The sequence below is a fragment of the Lissotriton helveticus genome, chromosome 10 (genome assembly GCF_964261635.1).
Source record: "Lissotriton helveticus chromosome 10, aLisHel1.1, whole genome shotgun sequence".
In the NCBI taxonomy this organism is placed as follows: domain Eukaryota; kingdom Metazoa; phylum Chordata; class Amphibia; order Caudata; family Salamandridae; genus Lissotriton; species Lissotriton helveticus.
The window spans coordinates 992,096,595-992,112,490 of NC_136071.1; the positions used below are offsets into that span (position 1 = coordinate 992,096,595).

A 15,896-nucleotide genomic window follows, 5' to 3' on the forward strand; every position below is an offset into this window, starting at 1 on the left:
GGAGATGTGGTGTCGAGGAGGTTCCAGAGTTCCACGGCGTGTCTGTGTACAGAGAGGGTGTTGAGCAGGATGCACTTGAGGTGTTCACTGCTGGTGCTCGTCTTAGCGGGTGAGGAGCAGGTCCGGATGCAGGAGAAGTTGCAGGATCGGCAGCAGAAGGGTCCGTGGGTGCGTCTCGGGGTGGCTCGGTAGCATCCGGGGGTTCGGCCGGTGTTGAGTGTATTGAGTGTGGCGGCGTTGTAGGTCCGGCGGATGGGCTGGCCTCTGTGGGGGCCAGGGTTTCTGGCGCTGGGCGCGGTCCAGGCGTGGACGGGCGCAGACGGGCTTGCCTTTGGCGCGCCTTCGGCGCACTTTTGGCACACCCGCTGCGCGTGACCGCTGTGCGTGCGTGGAGGCGTCATAAGAAGGGAACCGGGAGGGAGGGTCCGCTGGGTGGCGGGAGCGGGGGGGGCCAATCGGCTGGCGGGGGGGCGGGGCCGCAGGGAGGCAGCGGCGGGAAGACGAGTGCGGGCGGCTCAGCGGCGGCTGGGTCGCCTGCAGCGGCGATAAAAAACTCCAACAGGAAGTAGGCGGCAGTATCTGTGGCAGAAAGCAGGAGGAGCATGGGGGCGACCCGGCCTAGATAAGGCCGGGTCGCCCCCACGCTTAAAAATATTTGTCTTCCAAGTCTAACTGGGACTATCTATTCAGATTAATACTGCCCCTAATTTACTAGTAGCCCTAGCTACCCGAGTACCTTTTTGGCCTCCACTAGACCTTTGTTCTACACAACGCCTATTATTACCCCTCGTCTCACTATTGGGGTTCACTTGTTCTCTCTACATAGTATCCCTAAATAAAGCAGTCTGCTCTGTAGCCATGTCATCTAGATCCCAGGTATGTACATATGTTGAGAGGCCATCCAACTTCACCCAATTAATTCTGTAGCTGAACAATGGCGATAAAAATGTGAATAATGGATTGACTTTGGAAATAGAATTGGTGGGGTCTCCCAATGCTAGAATGATGTAATTTGCAGAAGAAAGTCTTAACCCCTTCCATGCTCATGACGAGCTCAGCTCGTCATGCAGTACAGTGCTCCTGTGCTCATGACGAGTTCAGCTTGTCATGACCACACCCGTTTTTATTGCTGTCCAGCACAGCAGAGGAATATGTGCAGCATCCATGTGGTTAACAGAGCTTGCCAGATTGCCGATTCTCTTGCTGGTCAAAGCTAATCACAAAGTAGAGGACAGTGATTCTAATGTCAGAATAAAAAGCAATTAGTATTCCACCTAATCTGAATAGGACAACCAAATATCCCTCCCATTGACGCAGCTCAAGAGTGTCTCAAAGTCACTGTACTTTAGAGATACAGGTACTGATTTAGATCTTGGCAGAGGGAAATACTCCATCACAAACATGACGGATATCCCGTCCGCGATATTACAATCCCATTATATGCTATGAAGATCTTCATATATCGGGTGGGATATCCGTTACGCTTGTGATGGATTAACCCATCAGTCAAGATCTAAATAAAGCCCACCGTCTTGACCAAACCCGTCTCTCTCTAGGCTGTGTATGTGTGGAAAGGTATTAGTATTTGACTCTATAGAATGCCTTTTCTGCATCCAGCGAGAGAGACAGAACCTCAGGTGGATGATCTTTTATGTTCCATAGGACATGTGACAGGGTACCCATATGGTTCATAGATGTTCTACTGTTTTTAAAACAAGCCTGAGGCATGAACCAGGGAACAGAGAACTTTACTGAACCTGATGGGTAATATATTGGGCAATATCGTAAGGCCAACATTAATGAAGAATATAAGCCTCTAGTTGGAGCATTAAAAAAGAGGCAAATCTGTCCACAAGAACTAAAGTCTATGTTAACAGTGAACCGCCAGGGGATCTGATAGTGAGAATTGCCATTTGTGGTTTTCTCTGTTTTAAAATGTGCAGCTAAGAGGCGACCCGACTTGTCTCCTTTTTTCCCATAGAGCTTATAATTTGAGCTTTTTGACGGTATGTTCAATTGTGTGGGGTTATTCCAGACAATTTCGGCAGTCTCTGATTTTCTCTCCAGTTCAGTGGGCGGGATCATGATGTGCGCTGTGGTCACATTCCTTATGTTCGGTTCCGAATGCAATATCTTAGGTTAGTGGACTCTTTTGGCAAGAGCAACATCCCTCACCAAAGTACCTCCCCAAGTGGCTTTTCAGAAGGCTCACAGTAGTTTTTCAGAGGCCACTAATCCCAAACTGTTAGATAAATAGTCCCGGACATGAGATTTTAGTAGGTTTTCTCTTTGGCATTGTATACACCATGACAATGCACCATAGCCCATCCAATTGCAATCATACTAGAGAATTACTAGCCACCCGGTTTCCCAGGATTTCACAGTCAAAAATGTCAGGAAAGAGGGATCCCTGTAATAGAAATAGTCTAGTATAGATGAGGAGCCATGCTCACATGACCAAAATGTGCAGACTAGCTTGGAGGGGTATTAAGCACCAGAAATTAATCAAGTGAATGCCAATCATTATGTTTTGCATTAAAATCCTGGCATCATTCATTCTATCTGTGGAGCTGATTTTGTCAAATAACTGGTTTAAAGCAAGCAAAGTTCTAGTTGTTGTCAAGCAGCCTCAGATGCATTCAGTCCATGGAACAGCCTACACAATTTGTCCAGAAACAGTCTCTGTCAGGGAAAAAAAAGCAGGGGAAGTAAACGGGGATTGCCTCATACCTCCGAATTGTCAGAAAAGCCTCAATTCATACTCCGGAAGGAAGACTGTAAAGGAAGAGGTCAGGAGACTTACTTCATCAAAGCACACCTCACGGATAATCACCTAATGGCACACTAGGAGACCGCATCTCACCGCGTCTTTCTCCGTGTGCCTCTAAATTCTTCCGTATCCGCCTAGTCATAATGTAGTGATGACTAGTCTGTGCACTTTCAAAGATGTTCGGCGAGGTTGGCTGTGCCTTCGGCCATATTACGTGGATGCGGTCTCTCGAGGTGCCATTAGGTGATTATCTATGAGGTGTGCTTTGATGAAGTAAGTCTCCTGACCTCTTCCTTTACAGCCTTCTTTCTGGAGCATGAATTGAGGCTTCTCAGATGATTTAGAGGTATCAGGCAATCCCTGTTTAATGACCCCGCATTTTTCCCTGACAGGCAATGTTAACCAGAAACCATTGTCATTATTACTTTTTCAGGGTGTGACCACAAGCCCCTCAACCCCTCCAGACAATGGGGCACATTTCAGCCTTAACAAAAGTGTGTGGCATTAACATGTAAATATGTACCTGTATTATGTCTTGTAAGTCACGTGGTGTATTTTGCACGTTTATTCTTATTTCACACTTAATCACATTTGTCACCAGATATGTTTGCTATATGTTTTTTTTCCCACAACGGACAACGACACGAGGTAGCTGATAACAACACCCACTATAGAGGAGTACTTTTAACAGGATATTACGCCACTTGCATGTAGTGCCTGCCAGCTTGGCTGGTAGGCTAGCATTTTCCAATTGACCATTGATTTATTCCCTACAGATACAACATATCAATGTATAACCATGTGTATTGAATCACTAGTGCACACACATTAGGTGGTCATTTTTTGTTTACAATTTTCAGTTTCCTTATTCACAGGATACTATAGGAGTGGTGCGCATCAGGCATTGTCATGTTGAACTGTTTGCTAGATTGTCCTATGGTCACAAGCTCTTTCAGGATGATTTCCATGTCTGTGGTCGATGTGGTCAGAGGTAGCTTCCATATATATAAGAGCTCTCTGGCTTGTTTGGGATTTGTCACGCCAAGAAAAGAAGTGGAGGGCCACCCTCTGTTAAGATCGACTGCACCACTTGCTGACGGGGGGCACCAGTGTTTGTGCCTATTGTGGGTGATCAGCCAGGGTCTGGGTGTCCCATACCAGTCCCTGCAGGTATGAGATTGAATATCTCTCTGCAGAACAAGCAAGTTATAAATGTAAATGTAAATGTAGTGGTACTTGTATAGCACACGAATCATCCATGAGGCATCTCGGCGCTTGTACGAATACCGTTGAGGAACCCTTCCTGGCCTTTCCCTGTGAAGTGCCCACTCCTGGGCACCCCCAAGCTGAAGCCAGGCATCCTAGCGTTGTTGGGGCCGTTGTGGAGATTAAGCAAGCTATTGCCCAGAGTTGCAGAGTGGGACTCATGGTTAGAATAGGCACCGAGGCGAGAATTATCAGGTCCGAGGAAGTTGAGCCCAAGACCCGCCGAGGCGGGAATTGAACCCTGGTCCCGGGCTACACCTCTGCATCAGGATCTGCCGCTCTAACCATTGAGCCACTCTTCTTCTTTAATTATAGCAAGTGAGATGGTTGTGATTTGTACTGTGTAGCGTGTTATATATAACAGTACTAACATGCTCCTTCAGATTGTGGTTGTAACAACTGGCAGTAAGGCAAGACAGCGGTAGTGACAAATTCATACAGGGTGCAGTTGCAGAGTGACCAAGATTTCCCTACAAGTCGGTGAAATGTCCAGATAGTGGTACACCAAACTACAGGTAAATGTGGATGAGAGACTGTCCCAGTTGAGCCAGCAACTGCGCTCTTGCAGGGACTTGGAGGACTGACTTGAACCTCAGCATGAGTGCCCACCAGTAGTATGCCACTGACGGAATGTTCCGATGGAAGCAGCCACGCTCCAAATGTTAAATTCTGCTTCAGCTCCGCCAATACTTCTAGACCTTTGTGCTATTATTTGATGTGATTGTGGTCTTGCAGGACAAATTACTGCTTCCTGATAGCAGCAGGATAGTGCCTCAGCTTCACGGGGCCTCTAGCTGCACTGCCACTGCTCTTGACTGCCCTATACTGCGCTGAACTTGCCATGAAAAGGATCAACCTGCAGAACGCACTCAAATGATTTCCACTTTGCCTGAGACCAATCTCTGTCTCTTTGAAATATCATTTTTTATTTTTTTCACAACTGTGTTTAACATGTGCACCAGAAGTAGGAGGAAATCTATATTTACAAGGTTGCATATAAATAAGTGTAATTGCAATTGCATTTATATAGCACTTACTACCCCAGATGAGGCGACAAAGCGCGTTTCGGTACATAGCATGCTACTCCAGAATACAACAGGATTAGTGGTGGATTAATATACAGAAATATAAATTAATTTGAACGGTGAATGCGTGCAACTTAGTTCGACGGCATAGGATAATGGAGGGATAGAAGAGGGTAGAGTCTAGAAAGTGATATTTGGGAGATCATAATAGTAAAACGAGGTTTGGGATGAGAAATCTAGGAGAGAAGAATCACTACAAAGGGATTAGGGAGATTATAGTAGTACAGTGAGGTTTAGGGTGAGCCAGGAGGGATAGAGGAGATCAACAACCAGAGAAGCGAAAACGAATGTAATAGCAATCTAGATGCTTCACTGCTTGGAAATACGGTTCTCTACTTAATCACGTTCAATGGTTAATATTAGTTTACTTTTCCATTTCTTACTTCTGAATTGCTCTGTCGTCACGTAACTAAGCAAGCACGATATAAAAACTTGCAATTAATAAATATTAACTCATTCAAATGCATTTCATAATCTGATGTGGATACAATTTACTCATTGTAATTTGAAAGAAATATACTTTGCTGTTAATATTTCACACAAAAACACTCTCCACATTCCCTCATTCTACTTCTGGGAAAGGATTATTTGCATCCACTTTCCCAACTCTCTACACTACTTTCAAAGCGTGCAGCAAAGATCTATTACAAGAAAAAGAATCCAAACCAGAAACAAAGATGACACCGCCGAACTTGGCTGAAGTCAAAGAACCTTCCCTCGCCAGAAAGTCCTAAATCGACTTAACATCCACCCATTCTAAATTCTTTCATGCTATGACTATTTCCTTTCTTACCTTTCTTATATCTCCTCCACCTCACCCTCACATACTCACCACATCTACATCTGTAGAGTTTTTATTTTTAGAAGCAAAGGTGCTTTGCTGTTTGATTACCATAAATAAAATTGCAAATAGAATGCTTAGGGGGTCATTAGGATGACATGCGGACTTAGTCCGCCCGCCTTCCTATCGGAAATTGGGACCGCCCGCCATCAGCACAGCCCGCCACAATGCAAATAAATGCATTACAGCATTTGCATAAACAAAGCGGCAGGCATCGCGCGGTGCCTGCCGCTTTGTTTATTCAAATGAAGGGGGGTACCACAGGTACCCCCCATGTGCAATCCCCACCCCTCCTTCTGAAGACCGTATGCGTTTCCGTGGCGGCAATGCATGTCTGAAAGCCCATGATAATATGGCTGGTGGTGTCTAATAGACACTGCCACCATATTAAACCTTTTCCGTCCCAACCGCAAGGCGACCGGAGCGGAAAAGCGGCGGACGGTCTTTCCGTCTGCCGCGGTCCCCCCGCCATTCTAATATGGCGGGGGGGAATTATGGAAAGGATGTCGGGCGGATTGCCCCTGCCAGGCCGGTGGTGGCTACCGCCAGCCTGGCGGGGGCAATCCGCCCGACATCATAATGGGCCCCTTAGTATTTAAAGCTGGCGTTTCTCTTTTTTTGCACTTTTTAGGCGACAAATGTAAGCTACATTTGAAAGGTGTCGAGTGGGCTTCCTATACACACAACATGTTTTTGCCCTTTGTCTTTTATGACTTAGTTGCTTTGAGCATGATCTGTGGCATTTTCATCTCCAAAACACTGGAAGGAACACTAAAGAGCAGCTTGTGGCAAGCCAATAAAAAGCACACCTTAAGAGATGCTGGTCAATCTGCAATAGTTTAGGTGAAAATGCATTAGATAAGATGAAGGGGTGAGATTAAGAGGGGGGTACATTTCTGCAAGCACTATATTTACTCCTTACGTCTCAGAATCTAATGATAGCTTTGAAAGTTTTCAAAATATTTAGACCCTGTTTCCCCAACATTTTCCTGACAATTAACTTTCTCCAAAATTGAGTTTCACCAAAATGGTCTCCACATTGGTTTTGCCAAATGATCTTCAAACTGCTTTCTTTTTTAACCCACAAAATAAGAAACAGCAACTTGCATTCTTCTCTCCCAATGTTACAACTCACACCAACGTCCCTTTTTAGGTTGAGTATATAATTATATGTGTATGTACTTTGAAGGCTCTGGAGATCAGCCATAGGACTTGTCTGCTTCCGCTTAGGGACTTTTTTCTGATCAACTGCCTCTATGTAACTTTCTTGATAGAAAACGACCAGCAGGGGTCAGTAAAATACCAGAATTGCTTTCTTCTGAGGGACTTAATTGTTTTAATTTTTCAGGCAACTACCTCTATTTACCTGTCTTGATAGAAATCGACCAGCAGAGGTCAGTACAATACCAGAATCACTTTAACATTCTCTAGATTCCTGTCCATAATCATTGTCCTCCACAAGCACCCGTAGACAATAATATTTTTTCCAAATCTTGTATTTTCAGAGATATGACCACTGAAAGCCCTTTTTTATATTAAAAGCAGAGCTTTGGATTATACCATTTCCCACTGAAAGGCACTATTTCTCTTCATATGTTCCCATTCTTGGCGTGTCATGAAGTTTGGTGTTTACTTTCCCTCCATATTAAAGAACAGTAGATGTTTCAGCACCCCGGCTAATGTGCTGCATAGCTAAATACACATAAGGTGCCAAAGGCGAGACCGATTGCATTGCAAATGCTTGTTAACTAAGACATTTGATTTCTCCCCAGAGCGCTCATTATATTTATGGTTTTGAACTGGCATAAACAAGGGCCCTCAAGGGTGTCTTGGGAACCTTACAGTTTTTTCATACAAATGGAACATGATTTCAAGCAGCACTTCCCAAACTGTTTATCTGGACCCACTGGTGAGTTGCGAAAGTCCTAGTCCAGATGCAAGTAATTTTAAAAATGATTACCCTTGTTTTGTGCTCTAGTGTAAAGGTTCAGAACAATGCTCTGAAGTTGTTTTAAAACAAATCCTTGCAATTATTCCCAAGCAAGACTCCAAGTGAACCGTCCAGTGTTTGTTGCTGCGTTGTTTTTTTTTACTTCAAAGCTACTTCAACAGAAAATGCGCTTCCTCAGCATGCTCATACTCAACCTTAACACTTGTGTACGACTTCCATATAAATTGATAAAATATGGATGTGGCCTAACGGCCAGAGTTGTTCACTTTGGATCTGGGGAATCAGGTTTCAGTTTGAGCCCTGGCATCGTCTCAACATTATCTCATTCTGGGCAAATTGCTTAATATCCTATACTTAAAATATAAAGTATCTTAAAGCCCTTGGACCATATTTTCTAGATATAACACTATGAGCCCCGTGTCTGCTGCAGATGTTTGAGGGTTCGCAAAACGGCTATCACTGGTATTGAGCCCAAGATTTTTCGGAAGCCTTCTGATTTTCGTGAACAGATACCAAAGGCCAGAACTGCACTCTGAAAAGTGTTCTAGCTCGAGTGCAGTTCTCCATCTGCCACTTTTACGGGCAGATCAATATGTTGGTCACCATCAGATTCCGAAGGGTGTGGTCAAGGTAGTGATGTTTAAAAACAATTGCTGCTATTTCATTAAAAAAAATCGCCACCACCTCATTCCATTAAAGCTAGGTGGTCGTGAAAATGTGTCATTTTAAAAATTGGGTTGTGGTTCTAAAAGGTTTGGGGAGCACTGGTTTAAAGAACTAACATTATTCGAGCAGGTCATCATCGGCTTCCTATTAACATCTTCAAAGCAGTCATAAAATGAACCGCCATTAAAAGTGGAAGGTTGGCACAGGTTGCAGTCAGAAAAGATCACAGGTAAGATGGGGATGTTAAAGCAACTTGTCATTAATGAGCAGCTTATGTTAAGCTACATTTTGCCTTGTGTCACTTATCCAATTACATCACATGAACTTACATTTGTAAGTATGTTTTAAAGCATCCTTCTTTCAGTAATCCAATTATTAGTTAAACTCATAATTGAACATACAAATAAAAGTGTAGTTCAGGCATGTGTCAGGAGGTGTAGCATTGCGCTTCTCTAGAACGTGCTTTCTCAAGGAACACTGGCATTGGCTGAAAGTCTGAGCTAGTCTAATGGCTACTGGTACCATTATGGTAGGTACTAAGATTGAGAAAGCATGTAAGCAGATCTTTTGTTGGGTCTGGCATGCCCTGAAGATACTGGAACTAGAGTTCATTTAGCTTCAGCTGGCCTTTAAATGATGTATAATTGCAGAATACATACGATCTCAAACGGGACCATCGAGCGTCTATTAAAAAAACATTCTTGAATGACAGAATAAACTTCTTGGTCAAATGTATAGATGGCGCAACCAGGGTCGGTCTTTAACTTGGGCGAGCTGGGTCCAGGGTGCCAATTTTCTGAGCTTGCATGGAGCTGTGTGTATTAAGATTTCCCAATTTAAAGTGGTTTTAGTCCGTCATTAACATACAGTGGGCAATGTTTTTAACACCCCTTCAATCACCTTCCTTGTCCTCCCTTCACCCTCTAAGCCCTGCTGGCACACACCAACAAAACCATCATCTGCATGAGGCAGCTAAACTATGGGTGCTTGAGGTGAATTCAGGGAAGTCCGGGGTTGTTTGTATTCCGGTTCAGTCACTGCTCAGCCAAGGACTGACCAGTGGACTAATGTCCAAAATTAGAGACATTTCTAGTGCAATACAGGGCGATACAAAGGTACATTTGAAAATCATAAGATTTCTGAAACGGAAACTTAGCAGACCCGCAGACCTCATTTTGGCAAGCATCCAGATGTGTTTGTTCATCCTCTAGTCCCGACTTTTTTCTTGGGGCCACTTAGGCTTGTAAATCCTGTTTTCATTGTATATGCTTTAATTCCGATCTATCCTATATGTTGTATCCTACTTCATTTGACCCTTACATACTCTGCAGTGCTTGAAAGTTTTAATCACTGCAGAGTATGGGGGGCGAGTGGTAAAACTTTAAAAACCACTGCATAATTTTCAATTCTGTCTGCCTACTACACATATGCATATTAAATCAATGCATGATTTAATTCCAAATCTAGACATCACAAAGTAATTGGAAAGTGGGGTTGGATTAAAAATCATAATTGCCCTCTCCCACTCTTCAAAATCTCAGGAATGCAATTTTCTATGACATTTTAGGAGTCTCCTTACTAGTGTTTTATAACAAAGCTTTAAATGCAGTATTTAACCTGTCTTAAAGACTACAGGCCCCCAATACCGTATCGAAATCGTTTCAAATGTAACCTTTAAAAAAATAAAATAAGTGCATTCGTCATCATCGGCCTTTACTTACTTTCGACGAAATTGCTGCTGTTGCTGCAAGTAATGGGCAGATTGATAAAATTACCAATGTTAATTTCCAGCCGTATGCAAATCCAATGACGATCCCTGCCACAAAATTTGAAAGATACTGGGCAAACATGGACACTTTGTCTCCAAGTCCATCACGAATGGTATTGATGTCGCTGTGAGAGAAATATAGGACAGGAGGGAGCGAGTGCAGAAACAGAGGGAGATGGAGAGAATGAATGAGAATGCAAGTTAACTTTTTTCCATACAGAAGGTTAAAACACGCTAAGTCATTATAAAGCGGGAATGCTGGGATTCACTTTACTTTGGTAACTACTCAAGCAATAAAACTCGTTAAAGATTGCATTACAAAGTTTCTGATTGGCTGTCTCACTGTCTACAATCAAATTGATTCGTGAGTGCAATCAAGGAAAATGGAGCTTATCCCCTGCTTTGGAAGCAAAAGACAGCTGTAATTTAAGTATTCAGAAAGCCACTTGCCATGGGTGACAGGGATGTCCTACCACAGCAAGCAGGCGAAGGTCGGGTGCAGCCGCAGGTATAAATAAAGGGGTGTTTTCCCTCTATGGTGGAGTCCAGACCATAATTCTTGTGTGCAGGATGTGTGCAGGACATCATTGACCTTGACAGCGTGTGTTTGCTTCCCCCACCCCACACCTCCATCTGTCAGTGGTCTGCCCTCCTGAGCCCCAGGCTCGTAGTCAGAGGCCCTCCTCCACCCGCAGGCCCCCGCCGGCGCCTTATCCCTGGTGTCCCAGTGGAGAGCTCTTTTTCTGTCTGCTGTTGTTTCTTTTCTATTCTTTTTATTCTATTGCTTTTGTTTCTTTTCTTTAGCTTTATTGCCTTTTCTGTATTTTTTGTGCTGCCTCTTATTTTCACTGTTTATTTCTGTCCTTTACTCGCACTCCCGTTTCCTCATTACCGCCGCTGCTCGCTCCCCACGACCTGTCCGCTTCCAAGCACCATTTTCACACTTCTCAGCTTACCAGCCCTTCCGCCTCCCCAACTCTACTTAACCCCTTCGATGCTCATGACGAGCTGAGCTCGTCATGAGTTATGCCTCTCGTACACTCATGATGAGCTGAGCTCGTCATGTAGCGCGGACTTCCGCAAAAGTCAGCGCAGAGCGGGAAAACCGCTAGCTCGCAAGGTGTTAATGGTGGCACCCATAGGCACTCCAAAGGCAAGCCAATTTATTCCCGCACGTGCCTGGATGGTGCCGTGGACCCTGGCTCCCGCACCCTCCACCGCTACACCCTCCTCACATTCAACCCCAGACATTCCACCGTCTGCCATCTGGCATCACCGAAGAACAGACAAAGCCCATTCACCTGCCACAACTGCACCTTCTCCTGGCTCAAGACACCAAACTCACCCACCTCACGGCCCTTAAGAACTGGACCGACCACCTCAGTTGCATCCTACTCAACACCCGCTCCCTTAAAAGACACGTTGTGGAGATCTTGGACCTGCTTGACATCATCTTCCCCGATGTCGCCTTCTTTACTGAAACCTGGATGAACCCCACCTCAGCACTGGACATCTCAACCATCATCCTCAATGGCTACAAAATCATCCACCATGACCACGTCAACTGGCTGGGATACAGCATCGCCGTAATACATAAAAACACCCCCCACCTCACAACCAGCTCCGATGACCACTCACCCAACATGGAACACCTCCACTTCCAGATCCAGACCAACCCGAACCATCACCCTCCCCAGCACCATCATCTATTGACCTTCCTGACCTCACCTTCTCTTCAGCTGAGCCATAGCCAACTTCATTGCCCACCACTCTTTCACCTCAACGGACTACATCCTCCTCGCTGATCTCAATTTCCACCTGCCTCAGCATGCAACCACCACCTTTGAATTTCCAACTGCACCAACACTCTGGCTACCCTCCGGTTGCTCTCAGGCAAGCAGCACTCCAAGAAAGCCACCTGGTTCTCTCCCACCCTCCCAGAGTCCAGGCACACCTACATATGTCCAGAGAAAAGATGGAGGAGGAGCAAGATCGTGGCAACCTTCAAAACAGTCATCGCCACATACCACCACCTCATCAGAACAATAAAGAGAACATATATGAATGCATCAATGCCAATGCACACAACTGCAAAGAATTCTTTCCATGGTCAAAAAAATTTCCCAGCCCAACACAAAGACAGCAGCCATGCCCCCACTCAAAACCTCTGCAACCTCGCCACCTTCTTCCACAGCTAGATTGAGGAGATCTAGGAAAGCTTCGCAAACCAAGACGCACCCACCCCACCTGCAACCACTGCACCGAATGGCTCCAGACCTCAGCAGACCCTGCCGAACTAGACCACCCTCACCTCTGATGACACCTTCAAGATCATTAAGAGTATCCCCTCCGGAGCCTCCTTATATCCCTTTCCTCACCATATCTTCAACAGAGCTGGCACCTCCATTGCACCCAAACTTTGCCACACCATCAACTACTCCATTGAGTTCACCACCTTCCTCAAATGCTAGAAACACGCAGAAATAAACAACCTGTTGAAGAAATCCTCTACAGCCCTAACAGATCTCAAAAACTATAGACCCATCTCTCTGCTCCCCTTCCCAGACAAAGTCATTGAGAAGGCCATCAAGGCCCAACTCACCAAGTTCATCGAAACAAAACCACATCCTGGACCTTTCCCAGTCGAGATTCAGAAGCAACCGCAGCACCAAGACCACTCTCCATCATAGATGACATCTGTTCCCTCCGCAACTGACGCAAGACTGCAGCCCTCAGCCTCCTTGACCTCTAGGCTAACTTCGACACAGTCTCCCACCACATCCTCTGCGCAAGTCTCCATGATGCCTGCATCTGCGACAAAGCCCTAGAATTGATCTGCTCCTTCCTCACTGGCCGAACACAGAGAGTCAGACTTCCACAGTACTCCTCAGACCCACAGAGATCAGCTACAGAATACATCAGAGGTCCACCTTGAGCACCACCCACTTCACATCAACATGGCCATCAGAAGCCACAGACTCAACACTGTCTCCATAACCGAAGACACGCAGCTGATTCTTTCATCCTCACAGACAAATCCGCAGCCTTCAAGAGCAGCTTCCACAGTGGAATGAAGGCGGTAGCCACCAGGAAGATGGACAGCTATCTCAAACAAGACTAACATCCTCATCCGGGGCTACACCCTCTTTACCTGACACGACTCCTGGTGGCCCACAGTGCTCAGAACCCCCTCCACCAACGGGCCATGCAAGAAACCTCCGAATCATCCTAGGCTACTAGCTCTCTGCTAAAACAATGCACTCTCATCGTCTTGCTTCCACATGCTCTGCCTGCTTCAGAAGATCTTCAAGTGGATCCCCACCGAGTCCAGCAAAACAGTCACCCATGCTCTGGTCAGCAGCATACTCAACTAATGCAATGCACTCTATGCCGGCACTACCCAAAAACTCCTTAAGAAACTGCTGAAAATCCGGAGCGCCTCTGCTAGACTCTTCCTGAACATCAGCGCCGCAACCACATCACTGGCCACCTAAGTGCCCTTCACTGGCTAACTACCAACAAAACAATCACCTTCAAGCTCCCACACATGCCTACAAAGCCTGCCACAATGCAGGACCTACATACCTTCCACCACCTCTCCTGCTAAACTCCCATCAGACAACTCCACCCGCTGTCCCTGGCCACAATCCCACGGACCGCAAGACCACAGCTGGAGGACGATCCTTCTCATACCTCACTGCGATGATCTGGAAATCTGTGCCTTTTCATCTCAGACAATCACTGTCACCGCCTTAATTCAGGATGGACCTCCAGACCGGGCTCTTCAACTGAACAGCAGACCCACCCACCCCAACTCAGCGCCTTGAGACCCAAATTGGCGAGTAGACGTGCTTTACAAGAATCCAGATGTATTTATTTATGTAGGGCACTGGGAGGGACTGGGTGGTTCCACTACGCAGCCACAAAACAGAGTCCTACAGACCTGTCACAACCCTGGCACCGGTGTCACTGCACTTGCTGCACTATTGATACAAACACACTAGCTAGCATTCATTAAGCTGTTCTAATTTCCCTTAGCAGTATTTATTGATTTTTGTTATCGGTAATGGCCGTAGGTTATTTCATGTGGTTTTGTTGTGTGTATGAGTGTAATAGCAACACATTTATTAAGTTTTGAGTTTTAAAGAATAACTATTTTGGAATAGAGTTATAAACTACCTGTAAAATGGCTGTGCATGTTAACACAGTAAAATAATCTTCCAAAGCATTGCCAATTTGTATATACTCTAGCTGTGATTGATAAGCACAAACTTTTAACTATTTGTTGGACTTGGCCCTTAGGGCAGGTTCACCCCTAATCTTTTTGCTTTTATTTGTGACCCTGTGTTAGTGATTTTTGGGTCTCTGCGCACTTTTTCCCTGTGTCCCAGAGTAAAGTGCGTGCGTGTAGTATGGCTGGCCTGCCCTCCCATAGGAATGCATGGAGAATGTGTGTGTCCATGTTAGTTCCTGATGCGTGGGGAGTGCAGGCTCGAGTTTGGTATGTGTGAACTCGTGAGAATGAATGCTGCGCAATGGTATGTGCGGCTTGTATGTGTCCAGAAGGGAAGTGCTACTTCTGGACATTGATGTATGTGTGCAGTGAGGGTGCTGGAGCGTGATTGGCTGGAGCTGGCTGGCATGCCAGGCTCCAGGAAGTCTGGATGGGTCTGCCCGGTGGTGAGTGTGAGATCAGCATGAGTGATGTGTGGGAGGAGTGCACCTGGGTCCTGGTTGGGCTGGGTTTTTCCCCACACAATGCTGGCTCTGCCCCCCTGTGGTTTGTCTAACGACCCAAGCCTCCCCAGTGAATGAAAGGGGTGGTTGGGCCATCAAGGGTACTCCCAAGCCAGCTGCAACTGGTTTCCCCCCACCCTGCACCCTGAAACAAAGGATTTCTCTGTATAAAAATGGAGCTGTGTCCCCACAGAAATTGTTCTACTTTTGGATCCTTGCCAGAGGGGGCTGTTGCTGCTGCTGGGGCCAGGAGGACCGCCACTTGGCTTGTCTCCCTGCCTGGAGACCCAGTGTGCTGGCTCTGGCCCTGCCTTGCCCCCCTGCCTGCCTCCAGACCCTGCTGGAGCTTTGCTTTTGGCCAGAGTGCCTAGAAGCGCTTTATTCCTCCCCTCAGCGCTGGGAGCGCTTTGCTTCTATTTCTAGCGCTGTGAGCGCTTTATTTTGTCCCTGAAGCCCTGGGGAGCGCTTTTTGTGGAGCCGGTGCCCACCCGGCATCTGCCCGTTTTATTTTGCCGATTTTCTGCATAGCTAGTGCCTACCTCGCTTTATATTTAATTTGGAGGCCGGTGCCCACCCGGCATTGCCCCGTCCGTGGATATTTAAATTATCACGAGGGAGCCCACTCCTCGGATACTGAGAGCCCGCCTGCCTGCCTGATGCGAGCCGCCGCGCTGCCCGCGGCGACCCGGAAGTACTGGCCTGACCGGCCAATTGCAGCGTGGCCTCCAGGAGGCCAACCGGAAGTCCCGCCCTGCCGCCGCAGAGCGAGAGGGAGCCCAGCGTCCGATCCTCGGCGAGGCTCTCAGGACGGA

The 15,896-nt window shown here is 46.3% G+C and overlaps 1 protein-coding gene across 3 annotated transcripts in view; it reads right to left on the minus strand.

Moving 5' to 3' along the window:
* Nucleotides 1-15,896, minus strand: part of LOC144784709 (ATP-dependent translocase ABCB1-like) — a 916,046-nt gene that overhangs the window by 634,316 nt on the left and 265,834 nt on the right. For all 3 annotated transcript variants that reach the window (XM_078663661.1, XM_078663660.1, XM_078663662.1), the window contains one exon: nt 10,301-10,472. In XM_078663661.1, the coding sequence (XP_078519787.1) occupies nt 10,301-10,472 (172 nt within the window). The remainder of the gene's footprint in view (nt 1-10,300; nt 10,473-15,896) is intronic.